The sequence below is a fragment of the Gavialis gangeticus genome, unplaced genomic scaffold (genome assembly GCF_001723915.1).
Source record: "Gavialis gangeticus isolate Ggan-Ray unplaced genomic scaffold, GavGan_comp1, whole genome shotgun sequence".
Taxonomy (NCBI): domain Eukaryota; kingdom Metazoa; phylum Chordata; order Crocodylia; family Gavialidae; genus Gavialis; species Gavialis gangeticus.
The window spans coordinates 68827207-68845362 of NW_017729024.1; the positions used below are offsets into that span (position 1 = coordinate 68827207).

Genomic DNA, 18156 nt, shown 5'->3' on the forward strand with positions numbered 1-18156 from the left:
TATATATATATATATATATATATATAAGATTTTCAGATGAAATATGCTCAGTTTACAAATAAACACACACATACCCATATCTATATATATCTATATACAGTATTTATATATAGATATGGATGTGTGTGTGTGTTTGTAAACTGAGCATATTTCATCTGGAAATCTTTATTTATATATGTATATATATAGTTTTTCTATACAGATCTACCTATCTACCTATATCTATAGATAGATAGACAGATATTGTTTTTCTCTTCCTGCCCTGCAATTTATCTTGAGAACTGAGAGACAAGCTGACTTTTTTCAGCTTCACACTTCATTGCTACTAATCAAGGTTCTCCACATTTCTGGATGAAGACCACTGTACTGCACAGAGGTATTTTTATCACTACAAACTAAATGTTGCCAATTTGGCCTCTCTCACACCAATGCTATCTTTGCTGCACAGATGTAACCAACTGGTCATCATTGTCAAACTTCAAAACTGTTTTTTTTTTCTGTACGAATACTTGCTGCAGCACATTCAGCTATGTTGATGCTTCAGGTATAATAAAAATAAAAAAGCAGTTAAAATGTAGGTGTGTCACTGAAGTCAGCAGACGTTAATACGAATTATAGATTGGAGAGCAGCTGAATAAGATGGTGCCATTTTACATCATCGCTTCTCAGAGTACAACTGCACTTTAGGGTACTGACTTAAAATATTGAAAGCAGAATAGCAGAAGTAAGATTTAAAAGGATTACAGTCTCACTAGGGATGTGAAAGGTTAAACAACTAATTTTTAATTAATGAGCCCAGTGATAACTGGTTAGCTTACTCTGTATTTTTTTAGTGCCAGGTGGGGCACAGTCTGGTAGGGAAAGGAATCCATGCCATGCCCCAGCAGGAGGAAAAAGGGTGGGGCCGAGGGGGAACAGCAAAGGGGGACTAGTACCCATAGTGTCTGAGGTTAAAGAGGAAAGTGGCAGGCAGCCTAATGACTCGTCAGTTAAGCAATTAGTTGCTCCTACACAGGAGCTCCCTATCTCCCAGCATGGGGCTTTATGTAGGCTGTGTTGTTTGGCTGGGCTTGTACCACTGCCTCCCCACTCCCTGCTCCTATCCCTTCCCCATTAAAGGGCCCTGGGAGCAGATCCCAGCAGCAGGTGTCTCAGAACTGCTATATTATCAGTTAACCATTTAACCAATATAGTTAGAGAAGGTTACATGGATAACTTCTAAAATGTTATATACATCCCTAAGTCTCACCATGTATTCGACTTTTATATGTGGAAAAGCATGCAGCCAACTTCTTTGTACATGCAATTTCGAGGACTAAGTTTTGCAGGCCTCAAAACCTGGATGCATGTAAGTCCTGTATACTAAGAAGCTGCTTTGTAAGATACGGTTCATTCTGTCAAGTCCTTCACTGGAATCGATGAGAGTTTTAGCCTTAATGGGGATAAACTTGGCTGTTAGGTGAAGACTTCATATAGAATCATAGAAAATGATAATTGGAAGAGACCTTGGGAGGTCACCTAGTTCAACCCCCTGCGCAAAGCAAGACTACCCCTATCTAGATCATCCCAGCCAAGGCTTTGTCTCGCCGAGTCTTAAAACCCTCCAAGGATGGAGATTCCATAACATCTCTGGGTTATATTTACTATCAGTTTCTCCACTTTTGAGCTGTTGATCTATGAGCTGCTAATACAGTGGCAATGTTTAATATAATATCATCTAATGTGCAATTTTTATTTCTGGCTAGCACACATGCAATGATTTCTTCTTAGAACTAATTTATTTCATCATTAAATGTGCAGTGGCAAAAATATTTTAGTAGTTTTTTCCTTCCATTAAGAAAAAGAAAGACATTTCAAAATTTAAAAATCCTATAAGCAGAAGTTGTTCTCTTTCTTTGATGTTTTGCCAGTAGACATGGCAGAACCGTTTTAAGCCTAGCTAATTTAACTCTGAAGAGAGGGTGTTACATATATAGCAGTAACTTTTCATGACATTTTTCTCTATGCCACACTGTTACAGTTGACACTTCACTAGGAAATTGCAGCAGCTGAATTTATATTTGCATGGTAGATGACTTAAAAGATCCAGGGAACAGATTCAAAGTCTAGGGACACTTCTTTTCCAAGTTTTGAGTCCTGTAGTTTCATTGATATCATACTGAATACCAGTTAGGCGCACGCTAATCCACTGTCAATGGAAATTATATTTCTGAGAGTACTGTCTGCCGTAAAAAATGTACACCCCAGAAATGAGCTTGGGTGGCAAGCGAAAATCTGCTACAGTGTCCAAACATTTTTTTACAAGAGTATACTTAACTGTGTAAGTTTAGCCTGGATATTGTAAGAAGGTATCTAACCATCCAAAGGTGAAGAAGGGCACTGACAGATGGGGGCGGGGGGCAGGGAATAACACGCTCTACCAGTGCGTTGCTCCGACCTGGCTCCACAATGTGCTTCGGGTGCTTCAGTGGGGCTTTTTGGTGCTTTTAGCTAAAGCTGATTCAATCAGTTATTAGAGAAAAGAGCCAAAAAAGCCCCACTAAAGCACCCGGTCTCTAAGACTTTGGGAAAGCTGGGTGCAACTAATGCACTGCCTCTTCTGGGCATGTGCTGGGCTTGGCATGGGAGGGTGCTGAGTTTAAAGTAAAGCACCATTTCCCCCCACCACATCTAGAAACAGCTGAAGTGAGAAGAGTTTGCAACAGATTATATGACGTGTTTGTCTGTGGTCAGGCCGCTGCCAGTACTGCTTCTTTCTTCAGTCCTCCAATCCAAAAGTGGTTTCTGTCAGTTAGAGGGCCATTTCCACCTTAAGAATATGAAAGTACTACTTTAAACTGCATTAAACCCTTCCAATTAATATTGAAACATTAGCAATATAAGAACAAATGGTTACCACGTACCTATGGCATGTATGGACCGAATGCTGGCATAAAAATACAAGCAACCATCCTTCAAAATGCAGTAGTGCTGAACCCAGACATCCTTGGTTTTGTCTAGTTGGTGGAGAAGACCCAGGCACTCTGGGTTTTTGATAGCGAGGGGTGGCAGGCTCGTGTTGTACAGGGTGACATCTACCCATACATGGTTCTACGTATTTAGTAATGAAATAATTGCATATAAGAATTTATCAAGAACTCTGCTTTCCTTATGCAAACATGCTAGCTCAATCCCTTTCCCCCATTCTAAAAGCAATGTACTTGTACAGTGTATTAGAAGTGCATTTAAAAGCATATGCAAGACAGCAAATAGTTATTGACTTCTCCTTCTTAAAAGAATTACTGGTCTTTTTCTTCATATATTTTGTTTAGCAGTTCAAGGTGGTGCAACTTGTCCTAAGAGGACTACTGCACTAACTGTCTGGTGACCTTATTTCTCCTTGTTTCAGTTCAGTTTTTATGGCTTCCAAAAATAGAATGTGGCAAATTAAGGATCCCGTTCTAACCAGGGATGCTCATACACAACTGCCACTGACATCCATGAAAGTCACAGGAGCATCTGGGGACAGAATATAAGGCTTGGAGGAAAGCATTACTAGATACTTATGGTTGGCTTTCCCATCTCATCTTGAAGGCAAAATCTTTTTGACCTAGTCAAAGATTTCCTTATTACTATTTCTGGAAGAAGATGTAAATACCTAGGCTGCTGATAGCATTGGCCAACAAGACAGAGCAGGATTGCTGAGAATCATAAGGAGCTAGACAAAAAGGGGAAAAAAGGGCAGGGAGGGGAGAGAGGGGGGCAGAACTGCATAGAGTAAGATTGAACCATGAACAACATATTTTTTTCTTCTCTTTCCCATCTAAAAGTATATTTGGAACCTAACTTCTCCATCTAAGACTAGCATGTATTGTTTATATGCAGTTTTAAAAAAAAAATTGTTGCATCAACCTGTGCCATTGTCATTTGGAGTCAGGGAGGAGAATGTTTGCAATATCAATTGCATCTTGCTGTGTTACCTTTTCATTTGATTATGTTATTTCTTCTTCATCCTCAGGATGGTGAAGGGAAAAATAGCTAAAGAAATATAGCTCAGTGTCATCTTTACTGTGAACTGAAAATGTTTTCTCTTGCTGAGGAGAGGAATGCAGTATTATGCATGCAAGAAAGGAATGTAGTGCATGAGTGGAAAAGACCCCCTTATTTATTAGGAGGACAAAGTGTCATTATATCAATATGCTGAGCAAGAGTATTAATGATCAGGAGAAGCACAGTCCTGCTGGGGTATCATGAATTCTGTAGCTTACTCCAAACCAGTGGGGGCCAATCTTTTTGGCAGGTATGCCACAAATTAAGCCCTCTGTCCTCCACAGTACTATTCTAAACCCCATCACCTATCTGCTCTGCTTCCTGTTCCCTGGCCTGTGCTCTGTGTTCAATCTTCTGCTCTGCTTTCTGCTCCCTTCCTATCTGCCACCATGCTGCCTGCCCCCTCTCTGTTCTGCCATACACAACACAAGGCTGCCCATGCCACTTGTGGCATGCATGCTGCAGGTTGGCCAAACCCTGTTCTAAAGTTTCAGTTATAGGACCCTGAATAGCATTTTAAGGAGCAAATAAAGAAGTTTTGGTGCAACTAAAAATGAATGTAGAAAGCAAGTAACTAAAAAAAGAACCTGGAAGAGGAAATCATTGAAAAATATTCATTAATAGAATAAATTACATGATGAAATAGATACAGAACCCCCTCCCCCCATTCCTCCAGAAATAACTGTTGTGTACTTAGAGATGAAACAGTTGAAGATGGCCATTCAGTAGCTTAGAAAACAAGTCAAATAAATTACTGATCATGTTGGTGGTGGCTGAATCAATGTAAGATCTTTTGGACAATAGGTATTAAGAGGACTTTTTCACATAAATGGTATCCAGTTAATCCATAAAAGAATGCTGGGAGGTAGAGAAGTATAACTGACATCATTTTATAGATGAGTGAAATGAGACACAGAAAAGTTAAGTGAGTTACCTAAGACCTCACATTGTGTCAGTGGCAGAGATAAAAACAGAACACAGGAGTCCCCATGTCTCCCAATCCCACGCTTCGTCCACTAGAGCAGTCTGCTTCTCAAATAAGAAAGAATTACCTGTTGGATGGGATGCACAGCTTTATCCATGGCTTCCAACCACCTACAAAATGAGCAAAACAGAGAATAGCTCATCTTGGTAGAATGGAATAAATACACTTTAAAAAGTTTTAATTTTGGCTGAAATACGCATGTTTCAGAGAGAAGTGCAGTGTTCAGGACAGGCTAAAGCTTGGAAACAAACACATACACATGCATGTGCACACAATGCACTATTGTCTAGATTGGCATTACTAACTAGGAGCAAAAATATATTTTGCCTTTTGCTGGATGGCAAATTATCCTAAGTAAAGCAATGTAACAGGGGATATCCACAAACACTTGTTTATGGACTAGACTTTATCTGTTAGACAAATTGTTAGTACTTCCTAGTTCTTTTTTAAAAGACTGGCTAGGGCTTAAAGGGAAACTTTAAATGGCTGTCACAAACTGGGTATTACAAAATAAAGAAACTGACTTTGTGACAAAGTTTTCCATTTGAGCAACATTCTGGCTTGGTACCATCATGCATTGTTACTTTTATTTTTAACTAGTGGGGAGGTGCTTGGATACTATGAGAATAGGTGTTCTGTAAGTGCTCTGATATAAAAATAGAAGGATGGATGAGTCAGGCCATATCAAATATCACCCTTGTCTATATCTTTGCACTTTCAAAAATACAGGAAAAAGGAAAGGGCAAAGAAAATTTATTTTCAATGCATTATGTCTGCACTGACAGTGGATACTAGATTGGCCTAAAATGAGTCAGAGGGATTCAAAGTACTGCTTAAAAACCATTACATACATCTTTTTCTGGTAATAATTTAAAATCCTCGGTGAAAGCAAAAGAACATTATTAAAGGCTCCCTAAATGAGGGACAAAACCAATCTAGCTGTCATTGTTCCAACAAAACCTATAATCAGGCCCAATGTGCTCTTGTAATGTGTTAAAGTTTTAAAACCGAGAAATAATGTTACAGAGAAAGCAGAAGTGCTTTTAAGAAAGAGACTTTGCTTTTTCATTTCAGTTTCTGCTGGGAAAAACATTGAGAGGCAAAATAACTACCTCTAGCTACTTTGGTATGAAATAAAGGATAAACTGGCAAAGAATCAGGAAATTATTTCAATTTACTTTAAATATAGGGATAAGGGGAAGGGAGTTAAGAATGTGGAGAGACTTCTTTTCCAGAGAGATCACAATTTGATAAAGATGCTATTTGTTATGCTTTCCTGAAATCCTAAAGAGAGGAAGAAAGGCAAAAAAAAATAAAAAAAAATCTTCCCTTACATAGGTGACTAACAAATATCTTTTTAAAACTCATCTTTATGATAGGTTTTGCACCAAAACAAAATGTGTGCGTGTGTATCAAAACATTTTAACAATATAAAAAGATTTTTTACCTCTTCATCTCTTGGCTTGAAGTTGCACAGAAGTGGAAAATCCTGTTTCCAGTTTGAGGTATGCACTTAAAAACAAATGGTTTCCCCAGGCCGGTGTCAATGCCAATTTCTGCCCCTTCCAATTTTGTCACCTCCAGAGGTTTGCACTTTCCTTCATCCTATAATTGATGAAGTAGAAGTGAAGGAAACTTACAGCACAGCATTGGGAAACTGAATTGATATTGGGAAATGGCCAGGCTTTAGATATTGTAAGGAAAGACACACATGGATGTTTACTGTCAAGTTGGTGCCTTTGAAAATATCCCACTAATTATTATTTAAAACTGGAAGGTCCAGAAAACATATGCAGTAGATTTGCTAAAGACAAATATTTGAAGTCTCTTATTGGAGATTCTTATTTGTCCCTGCAGGTTTGTGTACACTACCATTTTCTTTCCTGGGAGAAGTGATTTTTGAGTGTATGTCCTCCATTTCCTGCTTGTACACAATTCAAGCAGGAAATGTTTGTTCCTGCTTGTACACAATTCAAGGTTGAGGGATAGACGTGATTAAGAATGGCATTTTCAAAAGCTCCATCAGGAGTACCTGTTACTTTGACACTCAGTGTGCATTTAACTCTTTACTTTCTTTACTCCTTTGAAAATCTCACCTGGAGTATGCAGGTCTAAAGCAGATATTTGTGCTCACAGAATTGTGGGCATAAATTAACAGAGTGGATTGACCTCTTTTGAAAATTTATCCTAAATATCAATTTATACAGATTTTCTTTGTTGTTTTTGGGCAACATTCAAGATAGCCTATTTCAAAGGCTTTTATTATAGACTGGTTTAAAAATCTTTGAAACTGGAGAGCATAATCAATGTTGTTCATTTAAGAGAGTTGTAAGAAGCTATTTAGTTCCTTAATGTCATCAGGTAGGTGAAACAGTAGAAGCATCACCCAAAACACAAGTATCTATCACTGCTCAAAGCAAAGCTGCATGTCAGACATATAGGCGTACTGGCTTGGCTGTGTTTTTAAACTCCTTTGTTTTTAAGGGGTGCTCCTGAAGCAGTGGCTATTGCTTCCTATTGAACAGTGGTGAGGGAATAATTACACTGTCCAAAGATGATGGTAGTGAGTACTGCAGTGAAGCACAGCAGCCTGCTCCATGTCCACTGGACTCTGAAAGGATGTAGTATAGCCACCCTCACTGCAGTGCTGAGTGCACCAATAGACGTGCCTGAGACGGAGAGCTTGTTGGTTACGTGACACATTTTTTCAGGGTATTTCACACAGAGTAGGTATGTTGTGTTTCTCTACATTTCTCTGTACCACAGTCCATTGATGGCATAAACACACCTTTACTGTTCGAACATGTAGACAGCAGTAGCGCTATTTGCAAAGCACGTAAATAATCCTCTTTTACAGAATAGAACTAATGAATGACTCTGAAATCCAACAGGCTCTAGCAGTAAGGACCAAACTTCAAAACATTTAAGAGATGCTTTTGCTGCTCCTGAAATATATGCACACAAAGAAATCTTTGCATTCCCAAAACCTCCAGCTGAGTTTATAAAATGAGCACTTGTGCATAGAAAAATCCAATGGAACAAGTAGCTGCCTAATTGTCCCAGTGTATGTGTTTTCTGCAGGAGCAGAATAACCTTTTCAATTTTTTAATCTGCCACCTAAATACACCCTCAGCAGCTCATTTCCCCAGTCATTGTGTTTTCTCCCTTATTTTTATATCGCAGAAAATCAGCTAAATATCCATAGAACAATGCCAGCAGTCCACACAGTCTAATCTACTTTATGCATAACGCTTCCAAACATGAAACTGTGTTGAAAAACGCCAGATTATGCTTTGTGTCCACTGATCCAGTCCACAGGTAATTCATTTCTCCTGTTGCTGGGGTGGTAATGGTAGTAAGATATGGTTCACAGAACCTATGCTTTCTCCAGGATCTTTCTGTAGTATCATGAGTGGAGCCCATGCAGAGCTTTGGGTACTCAGGACTTTTTGTGGGCCCTCAAGATGCATTTCTCTAGTGATGGGGCAGAGTCTTGAATTGCCCTGTCCATATACACAGACATCTGTGGTAGAGTCCCCCGCCGCTGGAATGTAGCCCAAGGAGGGCCCTAGTGGGGTAGTGTGCTTGTAGGGATACACATAAGTTGGCACCTGAGCAAATGATGGTCTGTGACAACTGTCTTTCCTGTTCCCCTTATCGGTGCTTCAAGCAATTGGATCCACTGCCATTCTGATTTAACAAGTCCACAAAGGAGGTGGTGCAGATTTGGGGGCTTATCTTTAAAAGTAAGATCAAGTGTCCTTTTGTTTGCTAAAATGATATTTTCTAATTCTATCTTTGATTAATGAGAGTTTTGTGCGAAGAAAGCCACCTTGCAGTGAGGTGGCTTTCTTCAACAGTGGCTCCTGGTTTTGGTCCAAAACATTTTTCTTTTTTGCCCCAAAGCACACAAATGGCCTATTGTTGAAAAAGCCAGTAATGTAACTATGAGTGAGCAAGTGGGACACCAGTCCTGAGTGCTGACTGGTGGCCTCCCCCACTGCTGACCTGGCTGCCAATGCTGCCATCTCCACTGCCCATGGTGCAATAGCTGCTTGTTATGCCTCTGGACAAAGCTACAGGACATGGAACTAAGCCCAGTGATGGGTACTACTGCTACCACACATATGTATAACTGAATCACAAAAATATTCCTATAGTTTGGGAAGGGGGGGTGGGATTTTGAAATTTGAATAATCTGAAATTTATGATGGAATTATGTCTGCCAGCAAATATTCCATAGATCACCGGTGATCCACAGAATGCCTTTTGAGGTCTCCTGGGTAGAGGGCAAAGTGTCTGTTTCATGTTTGCAATCTCTGCTCTGAGAATGAAGACACGAGCAGGATTGGATCCATGTGGGGGCGGTGGGGAGGTTGGGGGCACTGGTGCACTTGTGCCCTGTAAAAGGGAACCAGAGGGCTCATGTTACTTTAAGGGAAGACAGCAAGCTAAGTTTGTTGAACGTGGCTGCAGCAGCAGGAGCACACGCTGAATAAAAGGGGAAACTTCTGTGCATGGCTGGGGAGCCACATGACAGAAAGGAGGTGGGGCTTCGAGGCATATAAACCCAGGGCCTGGGCCAGACTGGGCAGTCAGACTTTGCATGCTGCAGGGAGGGGAGCCTCCCAGGGAAGCTGACTGGAGGAAGCAGGCTCATGGGCACCCAAGCTACCCATGAGCATGAGCCCAGCACTGCCAAGTATAGCTTGGAGTACGGTATTGACCCAGAGAAGGGAAGGACTGTTGTAGAAGCAGTTTGCTGATATTTCTTTTATGCTGATATGTATGTTTGTTTAGCCCTGGAGGACTGGATTGTGCCTATGGGGGAGATGTGGAGGTCCCAGAGGAGTGACTGGTAGGAGACTCAGCATCAGGCAGCCTAGCCTGGGGTCTTTGCCCAGAGGGCCAAGAGCTGAGGAAGCAAGCAGTCAAGGACCAGAGGACTGAGGGCAGAGATGATGAAGGCAGCCTGTCCTGGAGCACACAAGACAGAAGCCCAAGAAGGGCAAGAGCAGAAGATGGGCCAGGACAGTGGAGCTTAGGCTAGTGGGCCCAGCTAGAGGAAAGGGGCTGAAGCCAGGAAGGCAGAAGCCCCACCAAAGGTTTGAGGCTAGAGGGACTGTGTGTGGAGTTGGGGTCAAGGGTCTTCTCCTCCTCTCCCCACCCAAATATCGACTGCCATCTGTGAGGCATGGGCATGACTATAGGGGTAGCTGGAGGTCACAATTATTGCCCCTAAGGCACAACTGGGGTTGTCTTGAAGGGGAAACTCACCCTGTAGGGTTTAGGGCAGAGACACCTGGAGGATTGTACACCAAGGAAAGGCATTTAGGAAAAGACTATTCCGGCCTCTAGAGGGAGAGCCTCCCTAGTTAAAAGACCCAAGGTCAAGTAGTGGAAGGCAAGAGACAGGAGGTAAAAGGAGACTGGGGAGCATGGGCAGGTAAGTCAGACCATTAGGAGGTGTCTGATGCCAGGCAGATTGCATGAGCCTGTCATATGCCCCTTTTGATTCCTAGTCCACCCAAAGTTTAAAGCAAACTACCTAGCAGGGGCAGCACCACTTCTATTAAGGCAGCAGTGAGGGAGTCAGTTGACTTACTGGCTTATTATAATTTCCTCAGTCCTTTCAAAATTCTTCATTCCACAAGTATTAATGATCCTCTTTCCTTTTAAATGGTCTTTAATGGTTCCACTACTCCAGCTATCCTTACTTCTGAAATACTGCTGTTTCTTAGCTGCTCCTAGTAACGTAGCTCCCATTTCACAGCTCCGCATGCTGTTTTTTTAACTCTGACTAAAACATAAAATCTGGTGTTTAACTATTAGCTCAGGTGAACATTAGCTTTGGTGTGGAAATCACTTTCAATGAAGCATTGGAGGCACTGTCTACTGTCAAGAAGTCTTGGTTTTGTTTTATGAAACTGAAAGAGACACACATTGAACTATAATGCCATGACAAATGAAACAACATCTTTGGATTATTTTTGCCTAGTTTGTTTTGTTTTTCTATATAATGTATGATATAGCAAATCAATGAAAATTCTAATAAAGGGGGTTTTTTGCTTCAATTTTAAATTGAATAATATAGCTCTAAGCCCCTGCTCATGAGTGAAACTTCTAGTTTCTTTTTTAACTGGAGAAAAGTGTGTGCTTCGTTATATGTGATGTTGCACCACACCATCTGCACCCCCTTTTCAAAATCCTAGATCCACGCGTGGACATAGGTGAAATAATCTCTCAAGGTTAGTTCTCAGTTTCCTCAGTTCTCCCTGAGTTTCAGGAAAACTGTTCTTCTGAAAATTGAAAACATTTGGCAAAGCATATCAAAGAGTAAGAGCAAAAGCCTATTTGAGGCTTAGAGAGGGAGTAGTGAGAAAAAAGGAAATGTGTTACCTAATCCTTTCATTGAACTAATTGGTTGATAATGTAGGGTGTGTAGCTAGGTACTCATGAACTAGTCCTATTTTATTTGTCATAAACACATTCAGAAAATAAATGACACCCAGAACATGCCTTGAGCAATTCACTATGATCAAAGGATATTGTTTGAATGGAAATGTATTTGCTATTCTTGTTAAGCTGCTTTGCCTAAGAACAAGGAGAGGACTGGAGAGCTATGTATTTCATTCTATCTGCAGCATGAGAAATCAAAATCAACAAAAGGAATAAAAATGAAGAGTAAAACTAAGCTCTGTAAGTGATTGCAAATATCAGGAAGATGGAGTAGACATAGCTTTACAGTAAAAGAAATCAAGACCTAGAAAATATTCATGGGAATCTGAAACACAAGCAAAAAATTAAACAACACTAAAATGTGCAAAGGTGAAGGACAGGATGACTCAGGAGACTGGCACTGGGAAACAGAAGTCACCTCCAGAGCACTTGTTCAGAGTTAGCTCAGGTCAGTAGTGACAGGAGTTGCCTCTCTTTCTGATCTCTATTTCTGAGTGTCCTCCTATTTTCTCAAACTCAATATATCAACAACTAAAGTCTTCTTTCCTTCTTTCCCCTTTTTTCTCCATCACAGTTGACAACTCCACTATCCTTCCTGTCCTTCAAGCTCTCAACCTAGAAGCCATTGACTTCCCCCTATTTTTTTGTGCATCCAGTTTCTCATTGAATCCTACTGCTGCTCCCTCTATGGCATCTATAAAACCTGTCCCTTGATCTCTGCTTTTGGTGCCAGAATCCGGGTTGGTATCTTGGTTAGCTCTTGGCTGTTGATTCTTGCTCTCTAGCCTCCTTGTGTCTGTCCTTTTCAGGATGGAGCCCACTGGCAGAAGGAATGTTAGTTTTCAAATACATAAAAATTAATCTCCAGCTCTTTTCATGTGATATCTCTCAAAATGAAAATTCATATAACTATATATATATTTTAAAAACCAGAGATGTTTAAAAGGAAGAATAAATGAGAAAGATCACAGTGCATAAATGAGAAAGTTTACAGTGGGCGCATCTACATGAGATGTTTTACTCAAGTTTTGAACTAATTACTGTGCAGTAAGCATCACCGTCCACATGTGCATATGCTTGCTGCACAGTGATTTGCTCCAGTCATGAGTAAATTTGCTACCTGTAAATGTAAGTAGCAAATTTGCTTGAGATTACTTACTGTGCAGTAGCACATATGTAGATGCCTGACCAGGAGCAAATGTGCTCCCAATCAGCTGGGCAACAGGGTGCAGGAGATTGCTTCCTGGCCCCAGGAACTACCTGCTGCTAGAGCAGACTCCACCACCAGAGCTGGGGCAGGGACTCTGTACCCCTACCCTGGCAGCAGGGAGCTTTCCAGACCCCACTTCACAATTGGTGAGCGGGGCCTGGGAGATCCTTATCTCCCAATCTGATCTCTGTAGTCCTGGCATCAGTGCTGGGAGATCCTTATCTTCCAGCCCAAGCCCCACAGTCTTCAGTGCTGGGAGATCCTTGCTCCCAGCCTGAGCCCTGTGGTCATGAGGCTGGGAAATCCTTGGAGCCAGGGTAGGGGGTCATTGTTCCTGCCTGGGCTCTGGTGGCCAAGCCTGCCCCGGCAGCAGGCAGCTCCCGGGGCAGGGAGCAATATCTTAGCCCCCACCAGGAGACAACTGTCTCCTGGCCCCATGCTCCCTACCAGCCACTGGGCTAGCACCCAGGGAGAGCCTAGAGCTCCCCCTGAATGCTGCAGAGACCTGGTACAGGGCTGCAGGGAGTGGGAGCAGTCTGCTGCTAGAAGCAGCAAATCTGTTCCCACCTCCCTGCAGGTATAGATGTGTGCATGGGAGAGTTTACTCCAGAGTACTTTAAGAGTAAACTGCTCTTGGATTATTTACATGTGTATATGCTCCTAGTAACTCCAGTTTTTAAACTCCTATGTATATCACACATGAACTATATGTTTTACTTACTAGCTAATAGTAACAAAAAATTTCCTTTTCAGAGCTATGTAGATGCTTCCTTTGATGTCATGTATTTGCATTTAAAGCATTAGTAAGGGTTAACTAATGAAAATGTTTCTAATTGCTCAGTGTGTCAGCCAGAGCCAAGTGCAGAGCACTTTAGAAGGGAGGAGGTGATCAGCATTTTGCAGGATATAGCCTCACAGGCGGATATCAGTAGGGGGAGTTCGGGACAAGCTGAATTAGAGAAAGTGATATATCCAAATGTGACTGGATTGTAGGTGCGAGTATGCAATATGCAAAATGCAATTTATGCATCACATCAGCTAACAGTATTTATCATTTGTTAATAAGAAGAATCAGAGGAAATGTATAAGATCTAAGAGTCAGCAGCTCTGTAAACTTAAATTGAAAAATATGTCCTGGAGCTGTGGGAGTCATGGAAAATGTACAGAAGAAATCAGATTGTATGCTGGCTGTAAATAATGTGGCAGCTCCCTGACTGTGATGATAAAGCTCTAAGCAAGGAAGAAGAACAAATACAAGTGGTATCTCTATGAGCGATGGCTCAGACCTAAATCTATTTATAGCTAAGCCTTTTATATAAAGTACTTAGGCTTAGCACTGAATACACAGGCCTGTATAGGAGAACAAAGGACTGGATGTTTGTCATAGATTGAAATGCTGTGCAAGGTCCACACACAGTAGGCAGAAGATTTCTTTCTTGTTACAATAATTGGACTCTGAACATACCAAAAGAAATTAAGATCATTTAAAGGATTTTTTTCTCTTTGTCTCCTTGTTGTTCTAATGCTCTGTTGCCAGCAGCTTTAATATTGTGTGCAATCAACCAGAAGCGTATATTGTATAGTCTGAGCTTCACAGTTTACAGCTGTATAAACATATCATTTGTAGAATACAGTTTCTACATATAGAGGTGGGGAACAAAGCTGAAGGAGTGCTTTGCATAGAAAAGGGTGCATTCTTTACAGCTACCTAAAATTTTGCTCCATTTAGGACGGTTTCCATGTTAGCGTATTATTGCTCATAATAAATAATTTTCCACTATTCTACCAGGTATGGAAGTGAGGGGATGAGTCATGCCTGAATAAAGGAAATAGGGGATTGGGATGCGAGCAAATGTTACTCATGCTGAATACTGATTGGGAACAGAAACCATACCTTTTCCAGGTGTTCTGAACAAGAAGGACTTACTAACAGTAATACAATTGAAGAATGGCCAGCAGCATATTTCACAGAGATCCTGCTGATTCAAGAACACTCACTCAAGGCAGCTGGGTTTCCAAGGCAGCAATGACTTCTGACTGGCGGTGCCACCAATGTGACTGTGGGGTTGCAGCAGCAGCTGCTATATTCTTCTCCCCGTCCCTTTCCCCTCCAAGTTAGTACCCAAGCCTGCTGCCCCAGTCACCCTGCCTTAGTTACACTAATGCACTCACTGAATAAAGTAGTAAAAGTGACAGAGAAATGGAGATTGGGGACCCTTGTATGAGACTGGTGCTATATAGTTACTTATGCAACACCCAGACATCACTAGAGTTGGATGCGTTAAAAATACCTTTGGTAGAAAAGATAAAAGAGAGGCTACTCTTGCGATGAACTGGAATTGACTTTGTAATGGTGACAGGAACATGATATATATATATCATGTTCAGATCTGGTGGTGTAAAAGTTGTTTATGAAACTGGGATCTAATCACCTTCTGCTGGAAAATGCACCATCTTCTCTTTCCCCTCGCCTCACAACACTAAGAACACCAAGAAGAACATATCACACACCCACTCGCACATGCATTTCTAGAAGTACAGAACTTGTGAACTGAAGGAATGCAAATCATTATTCTTTTCTAAATGCACATTATTATATATAACCACAATGACACCTGAAGAAAAGATTATTGTTTTCCCCTTTCCCCTTATAGCATGTTTAATAATATTATAACTATGAAAGTACAATCTGCAAGGCCATTTTTGAGCTTTGGGGTGCAGGATTTAAATAGAAAAATGATATAATGTTTTCCCTCTGTTTCTGTGTTTACTTGCATTCTGGCTCTCACTAAATCATGCAATTTCTGTCTCTACAGCTCCCTCTATATGTTACAGGTATCATGCAATTAACTGGTTAATTGCACAATTACCAAGAGACCAGCATGCAAAGTAGCTATCATGTCATACACATGCACATGTAAAGTAGTACACATGCAAGGTAGCTATCATGTCATACAAATCTTTAACCAGCCTTGAAAATCTGTGCTAACTTTATAGCTGGTTGCTATTGAGCTTTAATTTGCATGCGTAGCAGGGTCTCCCCTGCATCTGGGAGCCTTGTTAGCTCCCAACCTTAGGGGTGCACCCTGATCACAGGGGCTGGGAGTCCCACAGCTGCCTGGACCCAGCTGGGTCTTGGCAGCTGCAGGATATAGCTGTGAACTCCCAGCCCCAGGGGTCTCATGCACACCCAGGGCTGGGAGATCACAGCCCTCATAATGTCCCAGCCTCCAGGCTTTCATGCACCCTGGGCCTGGGAGATTGAAGCAGCTACATCTCCCAGCTGTGTGCTCCTGCAGCCGCTACATCTCCCTGGGTGCCGGCACAGCTAGGAACCCCCCAGCAGAGGGAGCTCCCAGGCACAGGAGCCTGCTTCTTGCCACTGGCAATAAGACACAATGGGATCAAAGGTGAATGGCAGGAAGCACACAGGTGCAATCCCACAGTTGTGCCTCTTGCCATGTATGTATAGAGGGGGTTTACATCATCTCCAAAATTTCACCCTTTTTCCCATTTCCTGCTGATGAGACATTAATCCATGTTCTGGTAATTTCTGGCACTGCCAGCATTGCTAGGCTTCTTAAGGGCGTGTCTACATTGGATTGGAGCATCATGTAGAAATATCCAAGCTAAAAGAATGAGCTCAGATACTGGAAGCAGTCATGCTGTGGCTATAAGGAGCTCTGAGCAGGTTAATTTACCCTCCTGAGATGGAATTCCATGTTGCTATGGCTGGAGTTATTCCTTTACCCTACCAAGTTTCTTTAAAGCTTAGTTTGGTTTGTCTATACCACACTGTCGTCACAGTGTAGATATACTGTAAGAGACACTTTGGGATGAGTTTGTGGCCACTTTTCTCATTGTATCTGTAAGCAAGGCTAAGCTAGCATCAGAAGAATGAATGCTGTCGTCTGCAGAAAGATGAAACAATGACTGGTGCATCGCCAGGATTCCCAGAGGCATTCTGAAACTCACGTATAATGTCTTTGTAACCAATTATTGGTGTTCAGCTTCTTAACCACCTTGTACCTGAGCCAGACAAAGAGTAGCTTTATTACAGTGCCTGAATCTCCATCCCTTTACTCCAGTTATAGAATCAGTTAGTGAGTGGTACTCATATTTGACCTAGCGGCACCACTTCAGCTCACTGTAGGGTCTCCACACTCACAGAGGAGGGGGCTACTGTTTTGTCAAATTACCCCCTTTCCTTCATGAGCAAAGCTCCTCTTGATCATATTTTTATAGCTCTGAATATCTGCATGAGCTGGAAGCATTGCCCACATTCTTAATGTAAATCATCATAGCTGCAGTAATATCCATGAAGTTATATTGCCTTTTACTAAGGAGGATCAGATTCAGTATTTCTGCATTATTATTCTGATCCTGATCCTTCCTACATGCCCTTGACTAGTCCTGTTTAACTTACTGTGGTTACCCACATATATAAAGATCCTTGTGTGCATAAGTGCTTGCAGAATCAAGGTCAATGACATCATTTCTTGGAAGGGAGGCTAAAATGACCTTGTGGGCAATGCGACTGAAATCTATTGCAAGAGCTCGCATCCCAAACATGTGATAGGATAGAATAAATCTGAAACAACAACAACCACATGGGCCATCAATATAGAAAATGCCGAAGGAACATCAGGACCATTAATTTAACAAGGTTTTTATGTGGGATGGAAAAGAAGCTTTCAGGTTGGATGATTTCAGGATTTGGCTTTGTATGCCTGTAAATAGAGATGATGAGGACATCCACCTCAGTATTTCCTCTCCACTTCTCTTTCCTGGCATGAACTAAAACAACAGAAGAATAACCCACCCTTTTAACTGCAAATCCACAAAATCGGCCCATATGGCATGAAGGAAGGTCCAATTATCCTTTCAGAAGCAACCCTTTGAAGTCAGTGGAACTAAATCAATGCAAAACTGTTGTTACCTTTGTGATCAAAATCAGGACCTGGTTATACATGGAAATGACTAAATCCCAATTATTTGTTGGTAAGAGATAGAAATGAATCCTCCTAATTACTGTTATCATAAATGCATTGTTTTAAAGTGTGTCTTATATCCATTCAGTGGAAGAATCTGTTTTTCTAAGGGAGAAGACACCTGGGACAATGTTTCCATCATCGTCTCCTAGTTGACATGCTGCATGAATCTTGTGTGAAAATAATAACATCATTTGCAATATCTTGGAAGAGAGTGCATTATTCTGCTAGTCCTGGCAGAAATAATACCCAGTAGAAAGGACAGTGCCACTGGGCCCAATTCAGCTCCTTATGACTTTGCTTGGGAACTAGATCTATGACAAAGTGAAGAAATGCACAGTTAGGAAGACAGGCTGAAAAAAGTACCTGTGTAAAGATCTCTTTCAAGTACCATCCAATTATAAGAAGCAGAAAAGGTAATTGATAGGTCCTTATCCTTTTAGATGCTTTAAAAATGTTAATTGGAATAAGTACCACAATGT

At 41.3% G+C, this 18156-nt stretch overlaps 1 protein-coding gene across 1 annotated transcript in view; it reads right to left on the reverse strand.

Moving 5' to 3' along the window:
- LOC109298082 overlaps positions 1-18156 on the reverse strand; it is a 60084-nt gene that overhangs the window by 1628 nt on the left and 40300 nt on the right. Inside the window, exons 7-9 of the mRNA XM_019518217.1 lie at positions 6462-6619; positions 5082-5124; positions 2904-3090 (exon numbers count right to left, since the gene is read on the reverse strand). Of these exons, the coding sequence (XP_019373762.1) occupies positions 2904-3090; positions 5082-5124; positions 6462-6619 (388 nt within the window). The remainder of the gene's footprint in view (positions 1-2903; positions 3091-5081; positions 5125-6461; positions 6620-18156) is intronic.